This window comes from Melozone crissalis, unplaced genomic scaffold, assembly GCF_028551555.1.
Source record: "Melozone crissalis strain CALT ecotype California unplaced genomic scaffold, PUWL_Pcris_2 ptg000034l_1, whole genome shotgun sequence".
NCBI classification, from domain to species: Eukaryota; Metazoa; Chordata; class Aves; order Passeriformes; family Passerellidae; genus Melozone; species Melozone crissalis.
Window position 1 is genome coordinate 24,977,772 of NW_026535812.1, and position 13,821 is coordinate 24,991,592.

Here is a 13,821-nt window from a genome sequence, read left to right on the forward strand (position 1 = left end):
CTTTGACCAGCTCCCGTTCCTGTCCCGGTGCCCTATTTGCAGTGCCTGTCCCGTTCCCGGGTCCCATTCCCGGTTCCCGCACCCGGGGCGTGTCCCGCGGACTCTTTTTTCCCGCCGCCCCCTGCGCGCGCGGCGCTGGCGCGTGCGTCACGCGCGGGGCCGCGCAGTCGGCGCGCGGCCGCTGCCGGGAGCGGACTCGGACCCAGCGCCCGCTCCGCCGCCATGGCCGCCGCGCATCCAGGCCCCGCCGCGCCCGCCGCCCCCGCCCCGCCGCCTCCTCCCGCCGCTCCGGGCATCCTCATCGGCGACCGGCTCTACTCCGAGGTGTCGCTGACCATCGACCACTCGCTGATCCCCGAGGAGCGCCTCTCGCCTACCCCTTCCATGCAGGACGGGCTGGACCTGCAGTGCGAGACCGACCTGCGCATCCTGGGCTGCGAGCTCATCCAGGCGGCCGGCATCCTGCTGCGGCTGCCGCAGGTGAGCCCTGCCGGGGCTTCCAGGGGGGCCGGGAGGGAAGGAAAGGAAAGGAAAGGAAGGGAAGGGCGGGCGCCGCCATTGTGGCGGCGGGAAGGGCGTGAGGCGGCGCGGGGGGGCGGCGGCGCCTCACACAAAATGGCGGCGGCTGGGCCAGGGCACTGACTGGGCTCCTTCTCCCTTCTCCTGCTCTGCCCTCACAGGTGGCCATGGCGACGGGGCAGGTGCTGTTCCATCGGTTCTTCTACTCCAAGTCCTTCGTCAAGCACAGCTTCGAGGTGAGCGCGGCCCGGGGGCACCGGGAGAGGGCGGCTGGGGCGGCCACGCGCTACGCAGGCCGCTCGCTTCGAGCCTGGCGGATTTGCTTATAAGTTACGTAATTCTCACTTTATCTGGGTTGGAAATTGTTTGCTTAACGGAAACGGGGCTTCTTTTCAGATTGTTGCTATGGCCTGCATCAATCTCGCGTCCAAAATCGAAGAAGCGCCTCGTCGGATAAGGGACGTGATCAACGTGTTCCATCACTTGCGGCAGTTAAGAGCAAAAAGGTAAGATCAGCTTCGTTATGAGCATAAGCACCTGTTACCACTAATGTTCGCTGCAGTTCTCAATTCACAGTATTTTTCCAGGCTAAGTTCAACGACCTAAAATTGAGAAGGGAGTGCCCGTTGGCTGCTGTGTAGGCAGTACAGTGCAATCTCGGCTGCTTCTGCTTTTGTTCACTTGGTAGACCCGTTTGTCGTTGTTGATGTAGCTACGAGTTACAATTGGCAAGTATTGGTTCTAGTTTTAGGACCATGGTTGTGGTTCCAGGTCTGTTTGTTGCTTTTTTTGGCGTATCATAGTTACTGTAAGATAGTCTTAGGTGTGCGTAGCCAGTTAGTGAGTTGCTGTGTGTTCTCCAGATTTTTAGCCATACTTAGGAGTCCTGATGGCATTTTTTCTAGTTAATCTGTTGCTGTCCAAGTGTGGTTGTGATGTTAAGAAAGTACCTCTTAAGAAGGAGCTCAACTTTCAGTGGTGCCAATGCCTTTTAAAAAAAGCTATTTTAGAAAGTACCTGAGAAAAGGCCTGGTTTGGCCTGCAGTGTTTGCAGCTGTTTTGATGGGGAGCCTGTAATTGAGTTTGGGAGGCTGAAGGCATTTTTAAGTGCAGAAGGTGAGAGCGGCGTTGTTCTGGTATGCTTGTGCAGATGGAGTGGGGCTCACCTGGCCCTGTGCAGGTGGGGTAGAGCCGTCCCATTTCAGAGTTTTAGTGCTGCTCTTTGTGTTTAAAGCAGCGGTTTTTATGTGTAAAGCATGGAACCGATGCGTTGAAGGGAAAGAGTTCTCTAGGTTGCTGTTGAACACGAAGTCTCTTTCATTCTGTAGGGCCGCAGTTTCACAGTCTGGGTTCGGAGACTTCGGCTTTGTTTCTGGTGCCTGATTGCTTAAAGTTTCAGGTACTCTATAGTTACAAAAGGATTTTGCTTTCAGCTACAGTGTTAAATTCACACTTCATTTCCCTGCTCTGTGTCACCAGGTGACGGCAGGAATTTAAACTCGTGTTGTGCAAGCTTTTCTGAGAAGCAGAGTAGAAATCCCTTAGGGAAGGGAAGCCAGCTGTTTGTTGGTGTCTTTATCCTGGTTATGCTTCTGTTGAAGCCGGAGCTTTGGCTTTTGCTGCCTCCTGATGGTGTTGTCCTAGTTAGTTCCAGATCCAAAAAGGAAGAGTTGGTGTTACACTTTGGAGTTTGGCTTTGTTCTGGCTGGCCTTTAAGGCTGTTCTCCCCGATGGCCCTGAGAGAGCTGTGTGAAGTTAAGCCAGGTGTGGATTCAGTGGGATTGTGTTCCACGGCTATTAAGGGAGGCTGGTTATTGGAATTGCTGGAGCAGGCTCAGTGATTAGTAACGTTCTGGCCTCTGTCCAGGCAGTGAAGGTTAATTAATCATATGCCTTGCTTTTCTTTGCAACGAGAATACAAATTAGTTGTTTCTTTGCGCTGTGTGAAGGATCAGAGAAACTGAACTTAACCTGTGAATTTAAATCTTTCCAGCTAGCCTGTTGCAAATCCCAACTTGTGCATGTTACGTGGTGCCTAAAGTGCATCATGTCCAGAGAAATCGTGCACTGCTACCCATTATTTTCGGGAGAAATGGGTATTGTTGCTCTGCGATTCTGAGTGAATCTGCATGAAATTAACCTTAAAAATGCTGCAGTCTGACATTCAGACTTGCACAACCCTTTTTTTTTTTTTGTAGCAAGCAGGATGTAAACGTTTTTCTGTACTTTTTACAAGCTGACAGTTCCATCACCTGTACACGTTATTAACTTCAACTCTTTTTTCCCTTGCAACCGACTATACAGCGACCAGCTACATTTACCAAAGCCTGGGTGATGTGGAGTGGTACATAAAGATGAAGCTGTCGTCATGGCAACAGTGAGTGAAGTATCGAAAATCCCCAAGGAGAAGCCAGTGCTCTGAGCATAGGTCACTGGAATCGGGGGACTAACAGGTTGGCCGCTGGTGAACCATTTGGAAGAACTCCTGTATCTTGTTATAAGCTTTTTTCTTTGCTGTCCAGGTTTTTAGAATACTAGCTTGACTTTTTTTTTTATTATTTTTTACTGAAGCTAACACTTAGGCTGTAGTTAGTCTCTCACACACAACCCAGAACTGAAACAGGCTGCTGTACTTTCTTTTTTAGTCTAGCATTTCTGTTAACTGAAGCTCTTAACCTGCACACGAATTTGGGGTAGTTTGGGTAGGCTTTGCTTTCTTTCTTAACCAGTTTTGGGTTCTTAGTTCCACTTTCTGGCTCTGTATAATTGCAGCTTGAATTCACAGTAAAACAAGGGTATGGAAGTCTTGAATTTGTATATTTTTATCAATTTTGATGTAAGCAGTCCCTTCTATGTACCTGTTTGCAGAACTGGGAATTGCATTGGAATTTTCTTTTTATGAGACATGTAGTCAACCGAGGTGGTATTTCTAATGCTGAGAAGTAAGAAAAAGCTAAATAAGTGTTTTGGACAAGCATATTTTCTTTGAGATCTTTACGAGCATATGTGATGTAGAACTGCATGTAAAAATGTTTGTGTGCATGGAGAAAAGCTCGTACTGTGGAAAAACTGCTTTTTAAATAACTGTGTGCCAAAACCTCTCTGTTCTGAGCAAAGTGCAACTGTTGTTTAATGTAGAATGTAGTTTGAAGTTGATTTTATTTCTTTGAACTGTGCCTGAAAGCTGCAGAAGGTCCTGAGACTGGAAATGTGACTGGTGTGGTGCTGTAATCTCTGATGGTGCTTTGAGGTGCTCAGTCAGCTGTTCCTCACTCAGGGGCCCTGCACTGGGGCTGCAGTAATGACACACATCCCTAGTGCCTTCAGACTGCTGCAAACCTGTGCTGCTTGTGGTTGTGATCCTGGAGACAAACAGAACTGGTGTTCTTGTACTGACCAGCATAACAGATCTCTGCTCTGAAGTGAGGTGCTGGTGCCCTGCTGCACTTGTCACGAGTGCTGTGCTCGTTAGGAACAAAATCCACGCAGGGCACTGCTCCTCCCAGTGTTAGTCTTGCCAAAGACATCAAAGTTCAATATTGCACCTAATGAAGCTGCTGCTCTGTGGAGAACTTAGGTCTCATTTGTCAGTTATTTTTTAAAAAGGTATTTGTAATTTATTTATTGTTACAAACACATTACAGTGTGTGTTAATCTTCGGGGTTGTTACACAATCTAAATCGCAGTCAAGTTTTTATCTAAGTGTTGGATTGACTTCCCAGAGGGACCACTGTGTGCTCTCTTCTTAAAGATGAAGTCTTGCCTGGAGCTCTAGTGCTGGTCTGTAGGAACAGATTCCCAGTAGGAACTTGCAACACTCCTTGGCTATACAGAGTATGAAGCTTATATTTCATATATAAGCTTATAAATTCCTTTTTTCTGGTTTGGTACTTGGTCCAAAGATAGTTCTTGGACTGAGAATTAAGTGCAGCAAATGCACTGGCAAAGTTCCTCTTTTTTTGTAGTAGAAAACAAAGAAGTTTCTCAAAGGGGAATTTCTGAAGTTTCTCACTTGAAAATAATTGTTTACCAACATTGCAGAGTTCATGGCAAAAGTATTAAATTGGCAAATCAATGCAGTGGAGAACCTTACCTGTGCAAGTTATAAGGTGCAGCAAAACACTTAAATCTCCTGTAGATTTTTCTTTTTTTCCATGAGTGGATAAAAGGCTGTATTTGTCTGGAAGCCCCGTCTGGGTAAACTGATAGTTTTCATGGCTTCCTTAGGGCTGTAGGACTGGTCACCAAAGGAGTGTGGGACAGCAGAGTAAAGCAAAGCACACTTGGCATGCTGGGTTTCCTGTCCCTGTGTTGTGGAGCCTGGGCCAAGTGTGACCTCTTGGTGCTGATCCCATGGCCCTGTGCAAGGACAGTGGAAACTTTAAATGCAGTACAGGCTCCCATCTGTCCTGCTGCACTTGGAGCCACCTTAACTTCCTGCCAGAGCTCCCAGGGAGTGCAGGGACATGTGCAAGGTGGGCTGGATGATCTGAGCAGTCCCACTGGACACTGTTAACAGATTGCAAGTCATGGCTGTCCTAAGTGTGTAACCCAAGATCTCCCACCTGTGATGGAGCTTTCTGCTGACAAGCAGCCTGAACTCCTCCTGTTCGTGCTGCTCTGCAGATCCTGTTAATGCCAGTGATCTGGAGATGAAATTGTGGAGAGCAGTACTGAAGGAAAGGTTATCAACACCAGTAAAATTGGTGGGAATGAGTTGGAAGTGAATCAGCTTCACTGATGGGAAGAGCTCAGCTTGGTTGTTCCACTGTCCCACTCCAGAGCACTGTTCAGCCTGTCTCTGTAGTGCTGAAGTGTTGGACAAAAGCAGCTCCTCACTGAAGTATAACTACTTCCTAAAGAGCTTGAAAAACTTTTCATTTTCAGTTAATTTATGGGGAGAAAAGGACAGCCATAAACAAAAGAAAACATCTCCCGATTTTGGGTTTATTTAGAGGAGCTGAAATGAAAAACTTTGTAAACTTGCCCTGATGAGTGAGAGTAACACTTAACTGGAGAAGTTACTCCACTGTAACCTGGAAAACCTTTAAATAATGAGAGTACTTGACTTGCAGGTCCAGCCTGGCACCAGGAAGGGCAGTTGTTCATTGCAGAGCTGGCAGCTGCATGTCAGCCCCTTGGGAAGAGCAGGGACAGCTCATGCTTCAGGTGCATGGTGGTACAAGATGCTTTCAATTAGAGAAGGTTTTGGGGCCTGTCCAGGTGACTGCAGAGGTCATGGCATAAACTGGATTATTCCACCCTTGTCATTAATTAACCCTTCCTGGGGTGGGAACCTTGGTTTTTTGAGTCTTTTTTTCTGTTCTGTGACCTGTCAGGGAAGAGAAGTGAGATCCAAGATCCACTCATATAGTTTGTAAGTTGGCAGTGAAATATTTTGTCTAATACAACAAAAGCTGTGTTTTGAATCCACTTTGCATTACTTTTTTTTTCTTTTGAAGGTAATGTAAAATAAATTTATGACCAGTGCTTGGGGTGTATCGTGTACACAGACCGTGGTTTATTAGAGCATAATGAGCTGCAAAAACATTATTCTGCTTTGGAAAGCACATGGAATGTGTGAGGCATATTACAGGGAAAAAGCTGATCTGTCTTCAGGAGGAAGTGGATTAAAATATCCCGTGTGGAATGTTGAAAGGTCAAGTCTAAGCACGGACAAAGCAAATATGCAATGGAGTGTGACACTTGTGCATCAAGTACAGAAGGTTTTTGTGATTAAACATGCTCTGGACAGTTCAGGGTTTGGATTTGGGAGGAATTAGGATTGACAGTGCTGGAGTTTGAGATATGTCTCTGAAGTGAGCTGTTGTTTTGCACATGCAGACAGGAGCAGGATCATCCCTGGTACCCAGAGTCCCAGGCAGATCCGTGTCCCAGGTTAATCCTGTGCTTCACTCAGCTTTTCACACATCACAGGGCAGGGCTGGCTTCTGAAGGGTCAATCAGCTGCTCTTCAGTGCATAGGAAGCTGCAGTTTCTAGAGCACGAGTTGCTACTTTAGTGCCAGTGAGAGCCCTGGTGTGGCTTATTCTGCTTTGAAACCCTGCCTGGCACAGGACTCCTTCTGCCACCTCTGGCGCGGAGAGGAAAAGTTCTTGGGAGTGCCCCCATCAAGCCAACTCCTTCAGCAGCTGGAGCAGTGCAGTTTGCATACACAGGAGCAGAAGGTTATTTTTTTTATCTCAGCCATCTAATCTGTAGCTAGCCAAAAGCAGCAACTAAACTAGTTTATCTAAACTTGGACAGCACAAGATTAATGCTTAAACTTGCTTGCAGGAGTTGAAAACCGGTTTCTGTTGCCATTAGTTGGTTGGAAGGGAAAACAGAGTTGCCGTTATTTTTGGATATGCAAAACAGTTTTGATTTTATTTCTTGCAAACTATAGGACTCCAAGCCCACTGATACTTGATCAGAACTACATAAACACCAAAAATCAAGTAATCAAAGCAGAAAGGAGGGTACTGAAGGAGTTGGGATTTTGTGTTCATGTCAAGCATCCTCATAAGGTGAGTTCTCAATAATAATGTAATTGTAATTCTCACTCTACCTTGGTGGCATCACTGGGAGCTGTGGAGCAAGAAACACAGGTGTCAGAATGACCTGAATTCTTTTCTTTATTCCCTTATAGCTATTAAAGCTTTTGCCAGGGTACTTGGGCAAACAGCCATACTGACTGTGAAAAAAGTCACTTCCCTGGGAAAGGGTAAAGGTGGCTGGTTTGAAAATAGCAGAAAAGGAGTGAGATAAAGAATTGTGTGAATGTGATGGGCTGACATGAGAGCTTAGAGTGTGTGCTTGGAGAGAAGGAGTCCCCATTGTTTGGGCATACTGTTTGATTGCATTTTGACATATGTATATATGTACTCCTGCTTTATGTGTTGAAACTGAGTCTCTTTTTTCTTTCTCCCCCTCCTTATTCCTCAGATCATTGTTATGTATTTACAAGTCCTAGAATGTGAACGTAATCAAACCCTGGTACAGACAGCCTGGTAAGTTGCTATTTTCCATTCTTTTCCTAGCCAGGAAAATAGTAGCAGAAATAACAAGCCTGCTGATCCCTATGCAAAGCAATGAGATGTAAGTCACCACTCAAACACATTTGGACAATCTCATGGTGCTTGTTTCTGCTTACTATTTTCATGGCCTTATTCCAGCGTAACGATGGAGAACTCAATTTAACTTTGTTCTTTTTTCTACTCTTTGATTGAAGGGTAGTCCCTGCTGGTAAGTCATAGAGCTCTGCCCTCTGCACCTCAGCCCATGACCTGGGGATGGCTGCTTTGGCTGCCCTTCTCTCCAGCCAAGCCAGTGCAAGCCTCAGCGAGTTCACTGCCGTCACCCAAAGCCATCGGGCAGCACCTCCTAGTTCTGTCCTGGCGCCAGGATTTGTATATTTGGTTCTAGAAGTAACTCTTACAACTGTTTCTCAATGTCTTTGTTGCCTACCTGCTGTATGTTAAAGGACACGTGGGGGACAATTCTTCCAGCATTTCTTTCATTGGTTTAACATGTAAACTTGAATTAAGCAGAGGGTGACAGTGCATGCAGCATGTTCACTTAGCAGCCCGGCTGGGCATGGGGGTGTAGAGTCCTCACTGACTGACTGCTGTTCTCTCTCCCATGTTGGGAATTGAGAAATCCATGGAGCTCTGCTGCTCACCCCATCTCTGGGTGGGTGTTACTGGCTGTGCCAGCCCTGTGCAACAGCAGCAGCTCTGGAGGTCGGGCCCCAGTTCTAACTCACACATCTTTTCCAACACTCTGAGAGCAAACGGGATGCATGTCCCTGGATGAAGTTAAAGTGGCTCAAAGCACACAAAATTTAAATGTACTCAGCGTTTTATGAGCTCTGCAGGTTGCACATAGCCTCTGGATAATGGTAGGTTGAAAATGCACCTTGCTCTCCTGATGGCTCTTGAGTTCTACATTGATCTTTAAATACAAACCCATTGGTGTTTAAGACAATCAGCTGGAGAGATGCAAAGTGTTTGTTGAATTGTAACTCAGTGGACACTTCCAGGGTAACTTCAGCTAGGAAGTGGCCATTCCAAACTGCTTGGATTTCCTGCTACACATTACTGCCTTGGGGTTTAAAACGGTGGCGGTGCTGCAGACTGTCACAGTGACACATGTAAACATCCAGCACAACCTGAAGGAAATCACATGTTCAATGTAACAACAGAAAAAATAATAAAGTCAATTGAGTCTCCAGTATTGTTATCCTCTGAAAGAAAAGCAGATGGAGTTCCAACCCGTGCTGCTTTGTTTTTTCAGGAATTACATGAACGACAGCCTCCGGACGAACGTGTTTGTTCGCTTCCAGCCGGAGACCATCGCGTGTGCGTGCATTTACCTGGCTGCTAGAGCCCTGCAGGTGAGCCCTGCCTGCTCTGAGCTCTGCCTTCCCCTGCTGCTGCTCTGCTTACAAGGAAATTCATGGAAATATTCCAGCAAAACCTGACCTGAAATCTCCACTAAGCTTCTCCTTGTTTGATTTGCAGATCCCGCTGCCTACCCGTCCCCACTGGTTCCTGCTCTTTGGCACCACGGAAGAGGAGATTCAAGAGATCTGCTTAACAACTCTGAAGCTTTATACCAGAAAGAAGGTGAGTTTGACATGTTGGGGTTTGCTGCTTGATGCTCAGTGCAGCTTCAGCTTGAGTTGTGGTTGTCCGGAAAAGTTTGGGAATGCCTAACACAGATGTGCTAATGGGAAGGGCTCCAGTAAGAAAAGAACAAATTGTGGAAGTTACATTACTGGACAGATCATTAAATGCCAACTCCGTATTTTTCAGAAATGAGATGAAATAGGAATTACATTAGTTCAGCTTCTTATCTGGTTGTTAACTCCACAGCCCAATTATGAATTTCTGGATAAAGAAGTAGAAAAGAGGAAAATGGCACTACAGGAAGCAAAACTGAAAGCAAAAGGTTTAAATCCAGATGGAACTCCAGCACTCTCAACACTGGGTGGCTTTTCTCCTGCATCCAAACCATGTAAGTCTGTTTTCTGAACAGAAAACCTTTTTTTGTTTGTTTGGTTTTTTTTTTTTTAACATATATTTTAAAACCAGTCTCAAAACCTTGAAACCAGATAGAAAGAAAAGAGATGCTTTAGTCCACATTTCCTCAGATGTGAGAGTGTTAACATTAATAATGTGCACCCTTAAGAGAATAATGAAGCAGGAGTTGCTGTGTGTTCTGTGATGTGAAGAGAGGCTTTTTGCATTTAATCTGGGGATGCTGCAATAGCCTTCATGGCCCCTTTTGCAGCAGGTATCTGTGAAAATTCCTTCCCCTGATTGCTTTTAATGTGCTTGGCAGCTGTTTGGTGCAGTGAGGGCAGACAGCTGGTGGGCAGGAAATGGAGGAGGGAGAGGCTCAGCACTGCCTTGGCATCAGAGGGAATTAAATGGAACATGTATGCTGAACTGGCCAGTCTGTCTGAGCTCTCAGGGTTTCTCCTGAAGAGTCCTGAGTTTTCAGAGGTCTCTGGGCTGGGCAGTGTGAATTTCTGACGGAACAAGAGAAGTGTTTTCTGCAAGGAGGGAGCTGAGGGTGGAACAGTTTAAAAGCAGGAGCTCTGGTGGGCTTAACAGCCTTTCCATGAAGGGTGAATCCATCTCTGGTCTGTACCCAACTGTCTGTAGAGACAGACTGACATATTAACTGGATAATTTTATTTGTTACTCATTTATATTTGTGCCATTATTTGTAAAGATGAAATCTAATTTTGCTGGGTAGGCTTAATCCCTTCTACAGCATTGGAAATAAATGCCGACGTAAGAAGTTCTGTTGGCCCCAGGTGAGCATGGCTGTGTGCCCTGAAGGTGCCAGTGCTGTTCCTCCTTCATGTGCAGAGGATTTCCTCACAAATATCCCATTCCAGGAGTGAATACAAGTGGAGAGATGGGATGAAATAATAAATGTAGAGTTGGTATCTACACTTAGTCCTGGTGAAGGTGCCTGAGCAATGTATAGTGTGTTTATGACAAAGGATGAATAAAGAACAGATTCTGAATTGAAATTTAATTCCTAGCTTCCCCCAGAGAAGTAAAAGCTGAGGAGAAATCTCCAGTGTCTGTGAATACCAAAACCGTTAAGAAAGAGCCAGAAGAGAGGCAGCAAACCTCCAAGAGCCCTTACAACGGGTAGGTAAAACTCTCCTGCTGAGAGAAGGCTTGAGTAGAAATGCAGTGCAGGGAGCTGCTGCCGAGCCCTGTGGCGTGTGAGTGCTGAGCAGTTTGGTTTGTGCCCTGCAGGCTGAGGAAGGAGAGCAAGAGGAGCCGCAGCAGCCGCAGCGCCAGCCGCTCCCGCTCCCGGACCAAGTCCCGCTCGCGCTCCCACAGCCCCCGCAGGCAGTGAGTGGGGCTGGGCTGGGCTGGGGGGGCTGCTGCCTTCAGGGGCGCTCCTGAGTGCCGGCCAGCAAAAGGGAGGGCAGGCTGTGGGGCTGCGCTTGAGAGTTCAGGCTGTAAAATTAGCCTGTCCTAACTGCAGTGTCCCTGGGGAGTCGGTGCTGGGCTGCTGCTAGTCTTCCCTTGTTAGTCTTCACGAGGATCCCTCTACAAGTGAGAGCAGTCTCTGGGAGCACAGTGCCCTTGGAAGGGGACAGAAGTGCCCCAGGTGTGCAGCCTCCTTATGTCAGTGCTCCCTGGTGCAGTGCCTGGCTCTTCAGGGCTCTGCCCCTCTCGTGGTACAGGAAGAGAGGGATGCAGTGAGAGCTGCTGGCTTTAAATAGGGATTTCCTAAGAACCTGCAGGCTCACATTGGAGGCGGCCAACTTAGATCTCAGTGTAGTCACTGAAGGAAAAAAACAACTCCCAGTCAGTGATCTGGTGTTGACAGAAGACCCTTGAGACAAGGTGAACAAAAGATGCTGCACTCTGGTTTTAGTGTGAGCTGTTTATTTTCAAATGAGCTCAACTAAAAGACTCACAAGAGTGGTTGGGGTTGGAAGGACTTTAAATCCCATATGACTGACCCCAGCCTTCCATGGGGCAGGTTCTGAGACATTCCCTGTCCTCCCTCACTTACCGCTGAGGGACAAAGGCCAATTCCTTGCCAGTACCTTGGGAGCTGTAAGCGCTGATGCCTGTGTGCTTTCCCGCTGTGGGGACACGCTGTAAGCTGTAACTGTTGCCTCTCCTGCAGCTACAACAACAGGAGGAGCCTGTCGGGCACCTACAGCTCCCGCTCGCGCAGCCGCTCGCGCAGCCACAGCGGGAGCCCCCGGCGGCACCACAACCACGGCTCGCCCCACGCCAAGGCCAAGCACGGCCGCGAGGAGCTCAAGGGCAGCAGCAGGCACGGCCACAAGCGGAAAAAGTCCCGCTCCCGCTCGCAGAGCAAGTCCCGGGAGCACTCGGAGGCGGCCAAGAAGCACCGGCACGAGCGCGGCCACCACCGGGAGCGGCGCGAGCGCTCGCGCTCCTTCGAGCGCTCCCACAAGGGCGGCAAGCACCACAGCAGCGGCCGCTCGGGCCACGGCCGGCACCGCCGCTGAGCCTGGCACCGCGGGGCTGGGCCCTGGCACCGCGGGGCTGGGCCAGCACTGGCACCAAGTCCTGGGACTGCAGGGCCGGGCCAGCACCGGCACCGCCGCTGAGCCTGGGACCGCGGGGCTGGGCCAGCTCCAGCGCCAAGCCCACGGACTGCAGGGCACCGCCGGGGCTGCAGCAGCTTCAACCCCACCTGGTTTCCTAAAAGGTGTAGAAGATTTTTTTTTCTCGTGGGAAAGAAACTGTTACCAACTTTTGCACATAATACCTTAGCAGTATCCCAGAGGTGGCAAACGATCAGGTTCACTGTATGTATTAGAGTTGTGTATTGTTTATTGAGCTGAGAACTGGAGAAAGGATTTCTGTAAAAGAGCAAAACGTACATTATTTTTATACCAGTCAATTGCAGACGCTTATATTTAAGTATAGTTATTTGTTTAAACATGGTGGAGACTTTCTTACACTGGTTTTAGTCTGCATGTGTTCAAAGATTTTTACAAAAAATAAAATATAAAGCTTTTTTTTTTTTTACTGCCTGTTGGATGCCAAATGTGTGGAAACTAAACTTGGTTTTCTTACACACCACCACTGTGACCTCTGTGCCTGAGTGGGACTCAGGGGTGTGGGTGTGCTGCTGTTGGGAGGAGAAAACTGGGAGAGCTTTGGATGTTTGTATCCTCCTGGGGCTGCAGCTGGGGAGCCACGCAGCAGTTGGAATAAATGGTCATGGACTTGTCTGAAGTGAGGCAGGGCTGGGCTGCTGCTGTCCCCTGTCTAAGAGCAGGAGCTGCTGGGACCTGCCTGGAGCCATGCCTGCTGTGGGACAGGAGAGCTGCAGGGGGAGAGGAGGAGTCGGATCTGATTCTTCAGCTGCTGCTCAGGTAGTACCAAACCTGGAGCCTGCAGGTGAGAGGTGTTTGCTGTCCTGCTCTCCTGAGCTCTCCCCAAGTGCCTCTCCCATTCCAGCTGTGGCTGAGGCTGGAATGTTCCTCTGCAGAGCCCAGTGCTGCTGGTGGTCCCTGTCACAGGGGCACTGCTGGGTTCTGCTGGGCAGGTGGTCCACAGCCCTCAGAAAGGAGAGGACACCTGAGCAGGAGCTCCGTGCTTGGTTCATCCCTGCCCTGTCCTGCTGGGCCCCCTCTGCAGCTGCCTGGAAAGGCAGAAAGTGAGTATTTTTGAGGAGGAAAAGAAAATGTCTGTTTCTTGGTTACCACTGTTTTTCAGTCTAACAACTGTGTTTGTGTGTGTGGTGTTCAGGAAAATGTGGTGGTTGCTATGGGAATTGAAGGAGCTTTTTTCCCCTGAAAAAGGAACTGCTCAGATAGCCCAGGGCAGAGAGAAACCCTGGGTTTGGAGGAGCAGCACCTCTGCCTGCCTGGGGTTTGGGGTTTTTGCTCGAGTGACCCGTGGAGGGCTCAGCCCTGGTTTGTGTGAGCACTGAGCACCCTCTGTGCTTCAGAGCTTCCCTTCCCTGAGCCCAGGGGCTGTGGGACCTGAGGGACCCCTGAATGCCCACAGCAGCTGAAATGTCCCTGCACCGCAGCTCCTGTCTCTCCTAAGACTTGGAAGTGAAGTATCCCTGAATTTTGAAATTTTCATGGAGCTGAGTCAGAAATGAATCATTTGGCAGGGCTGATGGACTTCAAGCACCTGTGCTGATCTCCAGAGTCACCTGAGTTACGCTCTGCTCTTATCTCAGTAGCTATGACAAGTTTTTTTGACCCACTCACTCCCGGTGTCCCCCTTCATTCCCGGTGTCCCCCCTCACTCCCGGGATCCCCCC

At 48.5% G+C, this 13,821-nt stretch overlaps 1 protein-coding gene across 1 annotated transcript; it reads left to right on the forward strand.

Moving 5' to 3' along the window:
• The first annotated feature begins 222 nt into the window (after positions 1–222).
• CCNL1 (cyclin L1) lies at positions 223–12,050 on the forward strand. The gene is made up of 11 exons (XM_054282928.1): positions 223–480; positions 681–755; positions 916–1,025; positions 6,926–7,046; positions 7,465–7,529; positions 8,815–8,914; positions 9,042–9,146; positions 9,396–9,537; positions 10,580–10,691; positions 10,803–10,901; positions 11,692–12,050. Exons 1-11 carry the CDS (start codon positions 223–225, stop codon positions 12,041–12,043), a joined length of 1,539 nt encoding a protein of 512 aa, XP_054138903.1. The 3' UTR covers positions 12,044–12,050.
• The last annotated feature ends 1,771 nt before the right edge of the window (positions 12,051–13,821 follow it).

Excerpts from the sequence above, each read along its gene's own strand:
- CCNL1 (XM_054282928.1), top strand. The coding sequence starts at position 223 with ATGGCCGCCGCGCATCCAGGCCCCGCCGCGCCCGCCGCCCCCGCCCCG. Across the intron at positions 1,026-6,925 it reads CGGCAGTTAAGAGCAAAAAG|GACTCCAAGCCCACTGATAC; the intron begins GTAAGATCAGCT and ends TGCAAACTATAG. Across the intron at positions 7,530-8,814 it reads ACCCTGGTACAGACAGCCTG|GAATTACATGAACGACAGCC; the intron begins GTAAGTTGCTAT and ends TTGTTTTTTCAG.